The 18,254-nt window shown below is 39.6% G+C and overlaps 2 protein-coding genes across 3 annotated transcripts in view; one reads left to right on the top strand and one right to left on the bottom strand.

Annotated features, from left to right (window-relative positions):
* The window catches only part of LOC5577412 (protein stum), a 218,157-nt gene that overhangs the window by 17,997 nt on the left and 181,906 nt on the right, over positions 1-18,254 (top strand). Inside the window, exon 2 of the mRNA XM_021852101.1 lies at positions 5,195-5,648. The gene's annotated coding sequence lies outside the window, so the exon portion shown is untranslated. The remainder of the gene's footprint in view (positions 1-5,194; positions 5,649-18,254) is intronic.
* On the bottom strand, positions 11,849-16,842 carry LOC5573843. Of its 2 annotated transcripts, none has more exons than XM_021852103.1 (2): positions 16,620-16,842; positions 11,849-16,519 (listed from the first exon to the last, which is right to left on the bottom strand). In XM_021852103.1, exon 2 carries the CDS (start codon positions 16,511-16,513, stop codon positions 11,999-12,001), a length of 4,515 nt encoding a protein of 1,504 aa, XP_021707795.1. In that variant the 5' UTR covers positions 16,514-16,519; positions 16,620-16,842; the 3' UTR covers positions 11,849-11,998. The 2 variants fall into 2 exon arrangements, with proteins under 2 accessions (XP_021707795.1, XP_021707794.1); XM_021852102.1 differs by having other exon boundaries at positions 16,680-16,842.

The raw sequence follows: 18,254 nt of genomic DNA, 5'->3' as shown, positions 1-18,254 counted from the left end.
AAAAGAGAAAAGTTGAGTTGGTACAGAGCGGTACGTGTAGAATTCCGCCTGCTTAACACGTAGGATCGATAAAGTAAGTTTGTATACTTTTTTGACTTGAGTCTGTATGAATAAGTTTTCGAGAATTTACCATCTTTTCAACCTCGGGTTTTATTCGGGTTTTTCTTACAAAAAAATTTCGGGTTTCGGGTCGGGTTCGGGTTTAGACAGCGAAAAATTTGCAGGTTCGGGTCGGGTCCGGGTTTGCTTTTAAATTAATGTCTCGGGTTCGGGTCGGGTCCGGGTTTGAAGAAATAAAATAAGTCGGGTACGGGTCGGGTTCGGGTTTGAAAAATGTGAAACCCGACCATCTCTAATCTGCAGCAGTGAATTTATATTATCACCAGCAACGAAAAGTTGGCTTCCTTCTTTTCTTCTCTTGTTTCGTCGTTTGGAGTGTCCATCGCTTCTGCATGTAGCTTTTATATACCAAATTTCTATCCCTCTTCGTTCAGCTGGCGTGGCCGAGTGGTTATGGTACCGGCGCGTTTAGAAAACGTTTTTGCTCATGGGCATGGGTTCGAACCCCATCGGCGGCAAACATTTTTGTTATTTCCCGTCTGATATTTATCGCGATAAGTTTAGAGCCGATAAAGTTGGATCAGTGCATATGATCGGATCGATCTTGGCTTTTCGTCAGCACAATGATCAACAATTATAGCAGTTCACAAAATCTGTTTCTCGCAGATAAAGGTGGCAATGAATTGTCGGGTGGTTTGAAAAATGCCTATTTTCGTCTCATTTCTGGCTGAAACACAGTGAACATATTCTCATGTAACTTTTTTCGATTCTTTATGAGAAAAACTGTTTTTGGAGTTTCGATGATGATGACTGCGATGAAGGATTGAATGCAATGCTGTATATATTATTTTTGGTTTACTTAGGTAAAATATATTCTTAGTAATTGCAACTCAATTTTATGAAATATTTTTTGTTTAATCTAACTCAGATTCATATCTTTGTTCTTTTCATAACTGTGGGACGATTGTATTACTCATTGTAACAAAACGAATTTTTTCGAAAGAAATTGTTTTTGTAGACGATGCTTCACCCACCGTACTGGTCGCCTTCTGATCGACTGCAGTAGCGTAGCTAGGGGGGTGCGGTGGGTGCGGTCCGCACCGGGCCCCGAGCTCCTGGGGGCCCCAAAATCGCAGGGCGGAATTCTCATAACATTTAATATTTGACATAGCTTATTGGGAACTGACAATTTGTAAGATCCTAAACAGATAATGAACATGACAAGCATAAATTTTGGAGGAGACTAGAATGAACGATGTACAGGGGCCCCTTGATTATCACTTTTTTAATACTTCAGAGATAGGTTTAGAGTGGGTCGAGGGGCCCGAGGGACCATGGCTTTGGCCCCCCACAGTTTAGGGGCCTACACAAATATTTGTTTTGTAAGTTATTTTCCTTGATATTGTTCAATCGATTCCACTCATGAGAAAACTGAGACTTCGATAAGCGACGTCGGTGGTGTAGTGGTAAGCGTGATTGCCTCTCACCCTAGTCGGTCGGTGCCTTCGATAAGGGCCGCTTTTGCTTTACCTCCTGTAGATACTTAAGGTGAAGATGAATCGAAGCCAAACTTCAAATTTTCAAGAGCACGGATCTGGAGAGCCAAACGCCCGTTTGAACTGAAAACCTAATCGATTGGTCACCACCAGCTTGTGACCAATCGATTAAGTTTTTAGCTTAAATGGATGTTTGGTTCTCCAGATCCGTGCTCTTGAAAATTTGAAGTTTGGCTTCGATGCATCTTCACCTTAAGTAGGCTCAAATACCTAATTTGAAAATGTTGAGTCTAATTAAGTCTTTGAATTTGTAAATATTTATTTCATGAATTCTTAATTCCAATCAAATCTGCCTAAGTTTGTAGTCCTTCAAAAATCTAGAGCATTGGTGAGCTTTGAGCATGTACCCATTTCCTACGATCTGAACCATTTTCATTGTTTTTCATTTCAGAAATGATACAGATACCTTCCCAATATGATGAATGAGTAAAGGCCTAAAAGTGTACAGTTTTTTGAATTTCAAAATATTTTCAAAATCATGAATTTTGTAAAATGTGTAAGCCAAAGATTTTGATGTTGTTTTAACTATTTAGACTGATGCAAATACTAATTTTCTTTTATGTCCGAGACCACTTGGGAGGCCCAAGGCTGGGATAAATATTCAGGGTACAATGAACAGAGCAATGAATCTCTTTTGGTCTCATCTTCAAAATTTTCAATTTTTTGAAGGAAACGGTGGCGAAAGAAAAAAAAAATGTATCAGCCTTATCTCAAAATCAATCCTTCAGAAATTACGACAGATATTTCTCCAGGGTTGTGTCTGCTATAAAGTATACTGAAAATCACTGAATGGATTTCTTGGCGTACCTTTGGCCAAGCCCGTGGTTTTCGCAAGTATTTCTTTGCCATTAACTCCAAGGATTCTTCTACGAATTATTTTACTTATTTCGAATATACCCCTCATATTTTTACTGAGATTTTTTTCTGGAATTTATTATATAAATTTATGAGAATTCCTCAGATAAATGAAAATCTTTTGGGATTTGTCCTTCATTTTTCTCCAGTGAGCTATTTTTGAATTCGTTCATTACTACAAGGAGTTCTTCAAGTGGTTAAAGCAGAAGTTTTCTTAGAAACACCTTAGTGGTTGTACCTGTTTTTTTAAGCATTCTTTCAAATATGCTTGCAAAATTTCTTCTAAGACTTCGTTAAAATAAGTTTCGAAAAATTTAAGAATTTAAGGAATTTTGACAGAGTTCCAGATTTTTCCTGCAGATAAATCTGTGCATGTTTTATTTTTCATAGAATTGAAAAATTTTCTCAATAAGTTTCGCTGGAAATTCCTCATAAAATAACATAGCATAGCCTGTTAAATCTGCATAAAAAACCTCAATAAAGAATTTATCAGTGATTTGCACAATACAAGAATTTCTGAAGTTTGTCCAGCGATTTCAACACGTTTTTGTCTCCAGCATCAAAATACCTCTATTTACTTAATTAAAGGTTGCTGCTCCATTGCCGTTTACATTAATATCATAGCACGAATAGTTTTTGATATATTGGTTGTTGAAAATGCAAAAATTGACTATTTCAGCCGAATTGCATGCAAGTTTGCCACAGAGTTTAAACTTTATGTGCATAACAATACTTACCATCAAAGTTTATAATACTTTTGATGCGGAAAAGTTATTTTTTAAGTTTTAGAGAAGTATTGTATATTGCCATATAAGAGAAACGAAAAATTTTGTATGGAGACTGCAAGCATGGTAAAAAAATCTATTTAATCTAAATTTAACCGTAAAATTTCAACCAAAATATGTCTGAAACGAAAGTTTAGGTCTTTTTTTGCATGCTCGGTGGATGAGATCACAAAAAAAAAATGATAAAATATACTTCAAATTGTAGGTAATCATCAATAAAACCAATGTTTTATACAACTTTGGCGATGTGTAGCTAAAAATTGTGACGTGCTGGAAAATTTCTGAGAATGGCATCAGATTCAGCAAGTCTACTAGAGACACATAATTTGATCCTTGAGACACGCGAAAATGTCATTTTTGTTGCGCTGTGTAATTCATCCATCTTTACCACGCGTAATTAGTTAATTAATTTATGTATTGAACGCAGACATCATGTATACGCGCTTCACATCAAGAGCTTGAGATCAGCTTGCCATGAGCGCACAAAAATAACCGCGCGCTTGAGCACGTGCTATGGTGAGACACATTTTTTTAGATCTCATGTAGCAATGTACTAGCTCAAACGATCACATCTGCACTGGCTCATGCGCCGTCTCATGAGAAAATCTCAATGCGACAGTGCATTTGAGCCTCGCAGGCGGAGGTTTCAGAAACAAGGAAAAGGGATTAAAATATGAATTAAACTGCCCGTAGGCAGTTCGAAAGAACTGACGTGGTTCAACGCGGTTGAGGTTCTACACTGAGGCAAAAATACTTAGGTTTTCCATAAATCAAGACTTATGAACCAGCCAAATTATGGTTTCATTGCACGCTTAAAAATTTCGAAAATGGGATCATAAGTTTCATAAGTGAGAGCTTTGAATTCTTTAATAACAATTACTTGAAATATTTATCATAGCAATCGCTAGAAGAACTACTCCGCTTTCGATGTTGGCTACAAGTTAATCGAAAACAGATCACATGTTATCAAAACATGTCAATTTTTGAAGCACGCCTGAAATAAAAGGCGAACAACATTATCGATTGATAGTTCGATTTGAGTTATCATCATTACGTTTATTACCGAATTTCATTGATTGACTTATGAAATTCATTACTGAAATTCTTCACCAAAATCATAAGTAAAACATACAAATTTCAACAATATTCGTTGTGGTGCCAAATCATAATTATTCCTTAAGAAACTATTAAGTTTTTTTGCCTCAGTGTAGCATTTGAATTGAAAAACTTGTGCTGGCCACCGAAAAAGCATAGGCATAGACCGAAGTCGTATGCTTCCGTGGGGTTATGGATCAATGCACGAGTTCACTAATTTGACGTTTGAGCGGTGCCATATTCACTCGTTGCCATGGTCACATAAATAACACGGCACCGCTCAAACGTCAAATAATGAACTCGTGCATTGGTACTAGGTAAACATAAATGCATAAAAGTACTCCTAAAAAAATTTGAAAGTACGTGTGAGTTCGGTAATAAAAAAATTTTGCAAACCTCCTTCGTGGAGGGGCCCCCAAATCTGGCTCCGCACCGGGCCCCAAAGACTCTAGCTACGCCACTAGATCGATTTATCTGAGATACTGTGTATGCAAAAATGATGTCTTGGTTAGGGAATTACATGTCTCATGGAAATTGGTTGGGCGCTTCCGTATGGATGAAAATAGGGTCAATATTTTCCAGTTTTTTTTCAATAGTTTGCAATTAAAAATCGCGAACGCTTCAATTTCGAACAAAATGTTTATACCATTTGTAATAAATGAGTGCAAAAATTATTAAACTTCCTCGGGTATTGGGTTTAAAACGTTTGAAATCTTAAACAATTTTGATAAAGATTGTAAGTAGTTAACGTAAAAAAAACAGGTGGCTGATCCTGTTGACTTCTTAAATCCTGCTTACCTAGTTGCAATTAGGCTGAAAGGAAAATTTCAATCATTCTAACAGGTGCAGCGACAAGAAGTTACAACGCAGACCAGTAGCCTATCCTTACAGCCGAAAGTGAATGCAACACGCGATTCTGGAACCAAGTGCAGCTTAGATAGAAATAAATATTTTCCAACATTTTTCCTCCACAACCGCACATTTAATCGGGCCCTCTGGTGGTCGGTGAGCTTGTACCTATAGGGGTGCCCCCAAACGGAACGGAAGTTATCAATCAATCCCGGGGCAGGAGTGCCGTTTTGTGCAAGACGCTACTGGAGAAGAATTTTAAAACGTAAATTAGTGCAACTCTAAGTGTGCTCGCGAGTGATAACTTTTGTGCTGGTTTTGTGGTTGGAGTTTGGGGGGCATCGTTTGTGTGTTTGTGTGGGACAGAGACAGAGCTTGTCTTCCGAAAGAGAACGGTTCTCTGGTTCTGGTGGTGGTCGACAATGGATACTTAAAATAGGACTGGAAGGTAAGAAAGCTGTAGTTTTATCACAGACAAACGGACATAACAGATAACACAATTATCAATTTAAAACATTATACCGCGAACATAACAGCCATTGCTAAAAATACTGATTTTCGCTTCACGGAAACTAGGTGGCGGTAGTACGTAAACGTCAAACTCGAACAAAAGCGATACGAGCACCACGAGTAAGCCTGTGGCACACTATCAGTTATTAGAATTCAGCACTATTTGTATGATGAAAAAATCCGATTGTTATGTCTGTTTGTCTGGAGGAGGTTTTATCTAATATATTTAAAACCATCGGGGGTAGAAGCTTCACTTAGGGTGAGGTTCCGTCAAGAATTATTTGTTGCTTCTGAAGTAGAACAGTTCTATTCAGGATTAATTAGGACATGTTGCAGTACATCACTATGAACAATTATCCTAGTATCACGCGATGAACAAATACGTCGTCGTTCATTACATGGAAGAGAAAATAATGGGATTAACTGAACATATCTTGCATATGTTGATTTGTGACTTGCAAGACACTTATTTCAAAAATTTCTATCAAAATTTAAAAAGTGAAAGTAGAGAAACTCATTTGTTTTATTGATTTAGTAATGTTATTTCAAACATTACTTTCTTCTTTTACAACCAGGTCACGGCGTGTCTGGTAAAACAATATTATCAATAGGGGTATTCACTTAAAGTTGCGTAAACCTAAATCCTGCGTAACATTGCTGAAGAAATATTTCAAATGAAATGTTCCACTTCAGATTCTAATGTAATGTCAAATAAGGGAATTTTAATCTAGTTGTCCGCCGTAAATGTCAACAATATACTTCAAAATTTTGCTGCTGGAGCTTTGGAGCTGAAAACGGGTTGTTCTTGGAGGTTTGTCCTGCTTCAGTTTTGGATTTTTAATTCATATTAAAGCTAAAACGACCATTTATGATGTTTCAGGCACAGCAATTCGCGATGAACAAATAGATTTGGATTGATGATTGAAATGATCGCTTCCACCAGGATACGTGCTGGTTCCGTAGCAATACTGTTGGAAACCCAGACGCTCATGATCTAGGACAGGACGTGACAGCTCAACTAAGACTGCCCTGATGTTTTTCAGTCGATAAGCTTGACGATATAGAGGCCAGTGTTACCAGTATCCTTCTTATGCAAATCTTATGAAAAAAATCAAATATCAAAGCTCATAATTTGATTGTTTCTTGCACGCTTCATTCATTTAGTGCAATAGAGGATGCTATTCAAGAAATCGGGTGAAATTTAAAACCGGTGATACTTTTAAAGAAAATTGACAGAATTTTCACTATTTTGATCTCAATTAGGTATTTTATATTTATTTTGGCATTGTAGGAACACATGCTTTAAACTTCACATCGAATATTAATAGATTTGAAATGAAAATATTTCATGAAAAAATTCCAAACTTTTGATAAAAACTCTAGTTTATGAACTGGCAACACAGTCGAGCTAGCAACAAAGTGCCCTGTTGCAATCCAACTAAAAGATGTGGAAGTAGGCCTTTGGCAAAACGACCAATTAGAAGTGGTCTTTTTTGACAGGCAATTGGTTTCATTTTTGTACTTTGACCTGTCACGTCTTGTCTTAGCTCATGATTATTATAATATATTCTGTAAAAACATAGCAAAATATGTACCTCTCACTCTCGGTCGTAGCTCATGAGAATTGAAATAAAAACAAGTCTCGCTTACTGTGGAAAAAGATGTGATTTAAAATACCCGTTTGTTTATTCTAAAAATTTGAAAATTTGTTCCATTCTGTAAAGCTATGAAGATCAAAACAATAGTTCCACATAATCCTAATACAAGATGCTCCCTTTTTAATGGAAAGCATGTTAGTTGAGATCATGATATGACAATGAACACCGCAGCATTAATCTTTTACTCAATCTGCGCATTTACACGCAGTTTCAATCTCTTCATAAAAGGAACCAGGGTAGATTGAGAACGTCTCCAATTATCCGTTAGATAGGTACTTGTATATGTTGTCTTAGGCCTATGTTCTATTTGATATTCGTAATCCACATTTTATTTTACTTTTCTTTCTTTTCTCACCACATTCTAATCCATTTGTTTATTTTCTACCTTGACAGTTGTCAAGACCACCAGATCTTGACCGGCCAACTTTTAATGACCTGAAATGTTTCATGGCCACTTTAAGCAATTACATGAAATATTTAAGATACTCAACTTACGCAGCAATTTACGCTGTTAAGTGAATCCCCTTAATATAACTGTGGACGTGTTAGGACGTAAATGTCAAGAAAAAGAAGAATGTTTTTCCGCTAGAGTTCAGAAATTGGGTTATATTTTCATAATCGAAAGATTTTAAAATATTCCTGTCACAATTGATTTTCTTAGCGCCCCACAGAACTCGTAGTTGTTGTTTGGGAACTGCTTTAGCTAGAATTTTTATTGCAATTTAGGATTTTACAATTTATAAATAATTCAATAGTGTTACTCACAAATTTATCAGTTTTGCCGTACTATTCTCCTTTAGGTTTTATCAAATTTAAGTTAAGTAGAAAGCTGTACATAGGAACAAATTCATTTAGTTAACAAATTATCGTGATAATAAAGTATTTCACTTACTGTATAGTTTTCACTGTTCACCAGAACCAATTGTACATAATAGTAATAAATTTAGGAACAAATTGATAGATTTAAGAACTAAATTTGCATGAATTATAGAAATTTTAGACCTGCATGTGTTCAATACTGCACTAGATCTTTTTGTTCGATTATGTTTACATTTTCTTCTCTTATCACTACTCCGCTGTAGAGGGTTCATTCCCGTCTGCCGACACGCCTTCACTTCCCTGTGGTAAATCTTGATGATGTAGCGCCGGGGGGCTCTCGTCGTCACAATTCCAACGGTGAAATTTTGATTTTTTCCACATTTTAGCTATTTTTCGAAATACAGACCATGAAAATCAATAAAAATCACGTTTCCTACACCGGTAGAATATTTTGTAATCTTCCGATTATGAAATTATAGACCAAAAACTGATAGGTGTGTTTATAGCTTGCTTTCATTTTGATCAAATACTGTTAATCTCAATATACCCCATTTCTCCGTTTTGACGAAGACATCACACTAGCGCCACGATTGCATAATAGTATACTAACACACTACAAACTTAGTGGCATGAGTGTTCTTTTTCTTCTTTTTCTGGCTAACCGATATCCATTGGCATCAGTTACTTTCATCTGTTTCTGGCACTATGTCTAAACATGGACGCCCAGAGAGACCTTCTCACACACAAACCTGGGATCCTATCAAACCCCATCGTATCGATCCCATCAGCTCATGGGCCGTGACCCACGACTTTACCTCCCTTCCGAAGGAAGATATGATCAGAGATTTTATGTCTTAGAAAATTCGACGGCGTTGACTCGACCGATTGGGGAGAGAGGCAATCACGTTCTACACCATCGGCGGCGCTAGAAAAAAAAAACGGAATGTTTGTTTTGATTTTGGATGTGTGACGTTTCGTTCTTCAATGCACGCTCAATTGAAAATAGTTAAGAGTAATCGTTAATGCACTTTTTTCTCAAGAGATGGCGTTACATTTGTGTCCTTTTGGTGTTGTATGGAAACAGCAGAAGTGGGGTATATTGAGATTAATAGTATTTGATTTTGATGTAGGACTTTGCTCGGGTAGCCATTTGTCTGCACCGGCTGATAGGCACAATCTGGGAAACAGAACAGCTACCGGAGGAGTGGAAGGAAGGGCTAATATGCCCCATCCACAAGAAAGGCGATAAGTTAGATTGTGAGAACTTTCGAGCGATCACCATTCTAAATGCGGCCTACCAGATCATCTTCCGTCGTCTGTCAAGTGTAGCAAACGAGTTCGTGGGAAGTTATCAAGCCACCTTCGTTGACAGCCGATCGACAACGGACGAGATCTTAACTGTACGTCAAATCCATCAAGAATGTCATGAATACCAGGTCCCAACACATCACCTTTTCATCGATTTCAAGGCGGCACACGACAGTTTCGATCGCGTAGAGTTATGGGAAATCATGGACGAGAACAGCTTTCCCGGGAAGCTCACGAGACTGATAAGAGCGACGATGGAAGGTGCGCAAATTATGTGAAGGTTTCAGGCGAACATTCGTTTGGATCCCGCCGGGGACTACGAAAAGGTGATGGACTTTCGTGCCTGTTGTTTAACATTGCGCTAGAAGGTGTTACGCGGAGACCCGGGCTCAACAGCCGGGGTACGATTTTTACGAGATCCAGTCAATTTGTTTGCTTCGCGGATGACATGGACATTGTCGGCCGAACATTTTAAAAGGTGACAGACCTGTACACCCGCCTGAAACGCGAGGCAGCAAAAGTTGGACTGGTGGTGTCTTCAGAAACAGCGTCATTGTCCAACGGGTCACCATCGACCAAATTTCTGCACTCATCCTCGGAACTATCAGAAGCACCACAACTTTTCAAATAATCGAGAACACTTTCGCGACTTTGAATACGGACACTAAACTGTCAAAACAACAATAATTTACATGTGAAGGCCGATGCATCATAGTAAGCACTGATACTGTTGCATTTATTCTCGTACATTCAAGAGCAAATGAACGTATATCAGTCACGCGTACATTTTCCCGTATATTAACTTATTATTTGAGAAAATTAATTAACAATATGCATGTAACACTGTAATCAATAGTTCATTGCACCATTTGAGTGCAAATTTGGGTGCGAAAACATAGCATTTTCAATTTAATTGGAGTGAATAAAGCATAAAAGTGTTCATGTCTTCTATCGCGTCTTTCTTAGGTGCGTTGTTTTGATAGTGGGACTGGTATGCATTTATGGGCAGTGCACGAGTTCACTCATTGTCGTTTGGGCGGTACCGTTTTATTCATGTGACCATGGAAACGAATGAATTTGACACCGCTCACACGTTTAATGGATCATTAAAATAACTTAAACGGTCGCTATGGACAGCATAGATAGCGCCACCGTAGCCTTGTGTGTTTGACAGAACAGCAATGCTGTCACAATGTTAAATCCCATATACAGTGGCGCCTTTGTTTTGATGCGGTGAGCACTGACAAAAACCACATTCAATGATCCATTAATAAACTCGTGCATTGATCTTTGTAACTTAAAAAAGTTTAATGTTACTTGGATAGGATTGTTCTGAATCAATGAAATCTCGATTACTTTTCCAAATCGACGTAAGTAACTTTCAAACGGTTTTGGGAAAATTTAGTAAGAAGAATCACAACCTTTCTTCTAAAACTGTTTTAAAATGAATCTCCGGCGGAGCGGCGAAAGAAGCGGTTTGGTTGCTGTTAGCGACACAGCTCCACATTTGGCAACCCTTCCAACAGTGAATCGCTTAGACGAAACGGAGAGAACGGAGCCTAGATACAATACACGAAGGCGACAATAGAGTGTAGTCGACAGTGAAAGCGATAGTGCACATGCCTAGATAGTTGATAGTTATCATTGTGAATTATTGAATTATAGAAGTTAAATTCATTTCATTTATTAACCTTTAGTTTGCCCAATAAGTACTTAAGTGAAAATCAAATCAGTTGTAGCTTAGTGGCTGCTGATACTGAGATATGCTGGTCGTATGATCAAGATATGTTTAATTATAGGTTAGAATGTGAACTTCCCAATTAACTACAGTATCCTTAAGATTAAACTATATTTCTATAGTAATCCTAGGCACCAGTCTTGAACCGTTCAGAGAATCACTTGCTTAAGTCGTACGTTACCGAGAACCATAAACGGACTAAGTATACCACATATTTCGCTTTACGTTTCAGTCGTGCCTAATTTGATGTCCAATCGATTTTAGATTCAGCAACCACCCAAATAACCCCCTTTTGTTCGAGTAAAATTAGTTAAAAGGCGAACCGAATTTGTAAGCCCAAATCATTTATAAAACTAAAGATCATAACGACTAATGCAATAAATTTTCCAGCTTTAAGCGTTACGCTAAAAAGAATCGGCGTTTTTGTTATTCTCGAACAGTTGCGAAAGTGGAGAATCTTACTTTCGTCGTTTTGTAAATCGGGAAATTAAACGTTCCAAAAGTGAAAAATCGAGTTGGTTTAGAGCGAAACGTGTAGAATTTCGTCTGCGAAACACGTAGGACTGATAAAGTAAGTTTGTTAACTTTTCTGACTTGAGTCTGTTTGAATAAGTCTTCGAGAACTACTTCGGTATAAATTGTTATTCTTTTTTTATTTTCATATTCATCATCATGGAAAACAATTTTCCCTATTCCTTTTTTGGCACTTTACAATGTTTAGCGCATTCGTGTCATTAACCCCTATACCTTGGAGAGCTATAACTATCAATTGACATCGAAATGCTTTAATATATTGTATAATTCAGGATAATAACTTTGTGCTGAGCTGAGAACCGTTTCTCCTAGATACTGATCTTTCATATGGATTAGTTGCTTCATGTTTCGTATATTACGAAAACCAACGGTTTCCTCCATAAAAGCCCTTAACGCGTATGTGCAGCGGCCCTGTGCCATATAGTGGAGAGGCGTGCGACCACGTTTGTCTATGTGGTGACAAGATGCTCCTCTTTGCAGCAGGAGCTTCGTACACTCGTAATGGTTGACAAGTACCGCCAGATGAAGGGCTGATTGGCCGGTCGGTTCGTATACTGCTGAAGGGTTCGCTCCATGAAGTAGAAGTTCCTTGGCGCAGTCGATCGAACCCGGCTTGTTGACACCGATTGCGTAAACTAGCATATTTTCAGTGATTCTGGCAGATTTTTCCAGCAATAGCTGAACAACGCCTACGTGGGAATTTTTCAGGGCCAATCCTAGAGGTGATTCACCCTTGTGGTTTTTAGCATTCACTTCTGCTTTGCTGTTCAAAAGAATAGAGACACATGTGACACTTCCAACTTCAGCGGCCATATGTAATGCATCTTCTGGCATTTCGGAACTATTGTGAGTAGCCAGGATGTATTCTGCAATCTTGAAAGAACCCTCTTTTAGCGCGAGCTGGTAGGTGGAGAGTCCAGATCGATCATCCGTTTCGTTGATTGATGCCCCAGCTCGGTGAAGCGTTCGAACAACCTCGATATGATTTCGTCGAATAGCCCAGAACAGAGTTTCGTTTGTGCCGGCGTTGGACCTCACTTCGTAGGTCACTAAGAGTTCGACCATTTCACGATGTCCTCGGTTCAACAGCATTCCAAGGAATCCTGTCCACCTCTTGGCTTTGCCTGATTTGATTTTGACTTTCCTGGACAGCAATATCCGAACGACATCGGTATGGTTATTTATGGCTGCAATGTGAACAGCGCCCCATCCTCGCTTATTCAGACTATTCAAGTTAGGATGCTTTCCAATGAGCAATTGTACGATACTGCTGTGTCCTGCCAGTGCTGCCGAAAATAGGGGAGTTTGCTGTAGATTATCAAGTGCCGAAGCATTTGCTTGTCTTTCTAATAGTAGTTTCACTACCTCGTCATATCCGTTATAAGCAGCTTTATGGAGGGCCGTTTGATTATGAACGTTTTGGACGTTAACATCCAACTTGTTTTCGATAAGTAGTGTACATAGTTTGACATGGCCTTGCGCTGCTGCAAAGTGCAGAGCTGTTTCTTTGTACTTTTTGGTAGTGACGTTGACAACGTTTGGATCTTTTTTTATAAGGTGTACGGCTAGCTCTTCGAAATTTTCCTCACACGCCCACAGTAGCGGATAAGGACGCATACACCTGAGGAGCATTTCTAGTCTTTCTAGTTTGAAATTGTGTTGTCGCGCTGTGAGGAAGAAACATTTCCGTACTGTAGGGAAATTGCTCAGAACCCGATGGTACAAGTCGAATGTATCCTTGATGTATATTTTTTTGTAGACAACTCTTTTATCTACATACTTTATGAAAGTCGTCTCTATTCGATCATCGCTCATTTTGCTTAAATATTTGAACAAACATTTCGCAGCAAAAAACTCGGCTATCGATCCGTGGATAAAGTTCGGAACTTTACTGACTATGGGAGAATCCAAGAGCGAGACCTGTTTACGAAGAACTTGAAGTTGTTGCTTGTCGCGGATGACCAAGCGCATTTTTTTGTCCGTAACGAGGCTCATCAAGCCTAAGAAGTTATGCAGCTTGACAAACCCCGCGTAGAGATAATTATTTCGGTCCAACATTAGGTTCGTATGACGGTTATCTGCCGCGAGGTTCTGCTTATCGATATTTTGTCGCCGAAACGAGCTGTAAACAAACTGTTCAAACAGTTGCATGATATCCAGAGCATCTAATTCGATTTTGTTCAGAATTTCTGGGTCTTTCGTTTGGCCGTACCGCAGAACATCCGGCTTGTAAACCTCAGCTAGCATGTTGACCATCAGCGGAACACCGACAATGTTGCTAGCTATCTGCATCGTTTTGCTGTGAATTTTATCCATTAGCCGGTCAACGAATTTGAACAATGGTTGAGTATCCACGCGTGTTCCGTCGATGAAACCGCAAATGTTTCTGAAAAGATCCGTCTGTTCGGACTTACTGATGGGATTCAGGAGGAATGCCTTCACATCGAAAGCCTCTTCCAAGTCCAACTGCAGTCGTGTACGGGTGTTCACAAAGATTTGAACGGTTTGTTGCAGATGTCGAATCAGTTTGATCGCTGGACTCTGACTGGACGCTGGCAGCTCATCGAATCCATCGACGAATATAAAAACTGAATCCTGCTTGGTTAGACAATCTCCCAAAAGAGATCTATCCAGTTGCGGTAGCTCAAAGTGTTTGCCAAGAAAATCAGCGGCATTGATCTTGCCACTGGTAACCGAGTTCAAAGGAGAGTCCTGCAGCTTCAGGAAGAAAATCCACTTGGTCCTGAAGTGGGACTTTGCCAGCCAAGCCAGCTTTTTCCAGAGCGTGGTTTTACCCATTCCGGGTGTCGACGAAAGGACGAAAACCCTACGTTCGTCCAGTATTTCGGAAAGGTCTTCCAGAAATTGATGCTCACTGAAACACATCTTCTCGTTGGAGTCATCGTCCAAGGTATCGTTTGGATTTGAATCGTCAGTTTCACTCTCTTCAATATCCGACCGGGCAATTATCCGTGGAATGTAATATTCAACTCCCAAATCCGGTAAATTTGGTCCGATGGAAACGGATTTATCCTGGATCAAATTCTCGAGAGATTCGTTCCTGATAACTTCTGCAATAACCGAATCCTCTGCCAGCTCTCCGAGTTCCACCTCAATTCCTTGAAAAAGCACCGTCTTGCGTTTCAGTATGTTCTGACTGGACTCCGTTAGCTGGCCGAAGGTGATCTCTTCATCTACGAGTGTAATGAACCGTTGCCCACTGAAAAACCGAACAGCAGATTCTCGGGTTTCAGTAATCAGTACAAGTTTGATCATCCCATTGGAAGGAATAACATTGAAGATATCTGAAGCGTACTCAAAAGTCGGACAATCATCCTTGAGAAGCAGATGAAAGTCGGCATTCGGTTCTCTTAGGGCCTCACACAGCTCTCTCATGATGGAATGATGTCGAAGATCTTTGAGTGAAAAGAACCGCAATGTGTTTTCCGGCAGGATATGAAACAACTTCAGACAAGTCAATAAACCGCCTCGAGTACTGGAGACAAGAGCGGCTGGGTATTCAGGAATGCGAAGTTCAGGTTTAGCTAGCTCCATTCTCAAGTTTAACATTTCACAGCGGAAGAGATTGGTTTGCATGGAAAGCCTTGAGCTGGATATGGATCGCTGAACACTGTGAAATTCCATTTCTAGATCTTTTCTGCAAAGAGCCCTTCCGGATGGGGAGTCCAATAGGGAATGGATTTTGTGCTGTAGCGTACTGTAGGTTAGTAGAACGTAGTCGTCACCAGATCCACACCTATTTGTGGGGGAAGTCGGATGTGATCGTAATTCATTAAGGATTGTTGCTTTCATGACGGCATTGTTCGGTTGCTTGACTGCAAAAATGATCGAGTCTAGAAAGTCTTGCGCTTCTGAAAGGGTGATCATCGGTGGCAATGTGTTGCAGGACTTCGATTTCGATGTCAGGATCTTCAGTAGCTGATCATTCGACACACCATAAGACATAAGCTGTTCCAATGTTTCATCGCCATGGAAAAGTTTGTTGCGCATAATGCGTTCCACAAGATCCAATTTGTTCCTTCTTATAAAGCGTGGTGCAAACTTCACCCTTCCATCACTTACGATCAAAACTTTATTGTTCAAGGCACCCCGATACTTGTTCACTAATTCCAAGCTCGTATCTTTATCCTTATTGATAACAGCTGATCGCATCGCTTCCGTCAAATCGATAAAAGCCTTATTCGCATAATTGATCAGCTGCTCGCACTGTTCTTCCTTCGATCGTATCTTCAGAAATCGTGCACCGTTTACTCCGGATCTCAAAACTGGTTCTACGTCATGTTCGCCATCCTCGAACGAATCTTCGACGCTCTCCGCTAAACTACTGTTCGTAAAAATTACAAATTGCTTTTCACCCTCCATGTCGCTGCGGCGCATACTCTCCCAAAACGACACTAAATATTTGTACAGAGAAAAGTCCCCTTTCGCCATAAGATCCTCAGTATCTGGAAAGAGATCCTTCTCGCCAATTTGGGGGCAGCAGCCCAACTTATACTTCACTTGCACAAACAACCAATTGCGAGAATCGTCCACACCCTTCCACATTAGCACGGCATCGTCGAATTTTCCAGCAGCTTCCATTTCCGTTGCCAGTCGAAAGTCCACATATCGTTCATTGGAGATCGCCCTTTCGCCCATAAGCATCAACAGATGTACTTGGTAAGCGTCCCCATGACGAGCTCCTCCCAGATTACCGTCCTTCTTGTAAACTCCATCGCCATCCATCGTCAGCTGGAAACGAAACGAAAAACGCATCAGAACTTCTGCGCACTTGCATTATCACCAGATGACGTCATCGGTTGGAGTGCACCGGTTTCACAGCCATTCGTACCGATTGCGTTTGTTTGCAGATTTTTCACGATCGTTAGTCACAGCTTCAGCAGATACCTACCGCCGATTTTTTTTTTGTACGAATCACAGGCACACAACAGACCAAAATAAATCAACTTGATTGCAATTAGGGAATCCCCGAATTCGTTAAAGTGATTGGATACGATATGTGTTGCGTCTACTTCGCTTCGCTCGCAATTCTGAACTGCGCTCTGCGAGATTTTGCGCGCTGATTGCACACACCCAGTGAGTATTGCGAATACTAGTGCAAATCTCGCATACTCTGAGATTACGCCCTAAAAGCCATTGGTAACCACGTGCGTAGCTCATTGTTTCTGAGCAAATTAAAGAATTAGCATCCAAACCAACATCAATGACAGGTAGATATTGATCCATTCTTCCCCATAGAGTTGTTCAATAACATGAAATTCCATCCAAATGCTCAGAAACAACGAGCTACACACATGGTTACCAATGGCTTTTTGGGCGAAATCAGAAGTTATGCGAGAAATAAAGCTTGGTTTAGAGGTAGATCTGTATTGAATACCTACTGTTAGCAGTGAGCAGCGTGAACGTGACTTAATAGCAGAGCGTCAATTGTATGGGAAACGATATCTTTATCGATCACTAGCTGATATTACCCGGCTTTGCTCGGGATGTTGTTTGATGTTGGAGTTAACTCAATTTTTGGTCATAATTTCTGTAGACGCGATTCATTGCTTACACTAAATATTTCTGTTGCTTGTGAAATTTACGGCTAAGCAGTCTTGGAATGATTAAAACGAGTTTTATTTCAACCCAACGTTTCGACACGGGGATTGTGTCTTCCTCAAAAGAAAAAAAACGAAACGTTGGGTTGAAATAAAACTCGTTTTAATAATTCTAACATTGGCGTAGGAACAGGGGGGGGGGGGGGGCAGGGGGACCTGGCCCCCTCTAGAATCATCCAGCCCCCCCCCCCCCCCAGAAAATTTTGATGATAATAAAAATGAAAATTTTAACAAAAACTATTTAACATGAAGCGAAATCTTCTGATTCAATGTACATGACTCTTGTTATTGACAAAAATCTCTTCTATAGAAACGTTATTTTATGTTGAACATCTATAGTGATGAAACCTCGCTTGTCTTATACAACATCAGCGTGGCGGTTCTGACTTTGGTGAATCGCCGTCCGGCCGTCGATTGAATGGTTACCTATTTGTTAGAAATAGCTTCTTGTTGTTTGCGATAAGCGCAATTTTTCGACATTTCCGTTGCAAAAATATCGTGCTACAAAAAAAAAAGACAATATCCGGGAAATTGGATTCCCAAAATTCGTTTTTTTTTCTGAATAATCCATATAAATGCTGTTTCAGTATAAAGCAGCATATTCACTGCATTATAATTTCTCATGTTTTTGGGGGATACCGTGCTCAAGGTAATGCCCACTACGCTAACGCTAACGCTAACGCTATACCGTGCTCAAGGTAATGCCCGAAAAAAAAAGAAAAAATATACAAAATTACTAATGGAATTTCTCAGATAGTACATCGCGGGAATTTTTGTCGAAAAATAAGGCTTGACTTTCAAAAAATTTCGCCATGGCCAAGTTTTCTAAAATTTTTCAAAACACTTTTCGACATTCTTTATGAAAT

This window comes from Aedes aegypti, chromosome 3 (assembly GCF_002204515.2).
Source record: "Aedes aegypti strain LVP_AGWG chromosome 3, AaegL5.0 Primary Assembly, whole genome shotgun sequence".
NCBI lineage: Eukaryota > Metazoa > Arthropoda > Insecta > Diptera > Culicidae > Aedes > Aedes aegypti.
The sequence above is the reverse complement of the archived record's forward strand: the minus strand, read 5'-3'. Positions and strand labels throughout refer to the sequence as shown.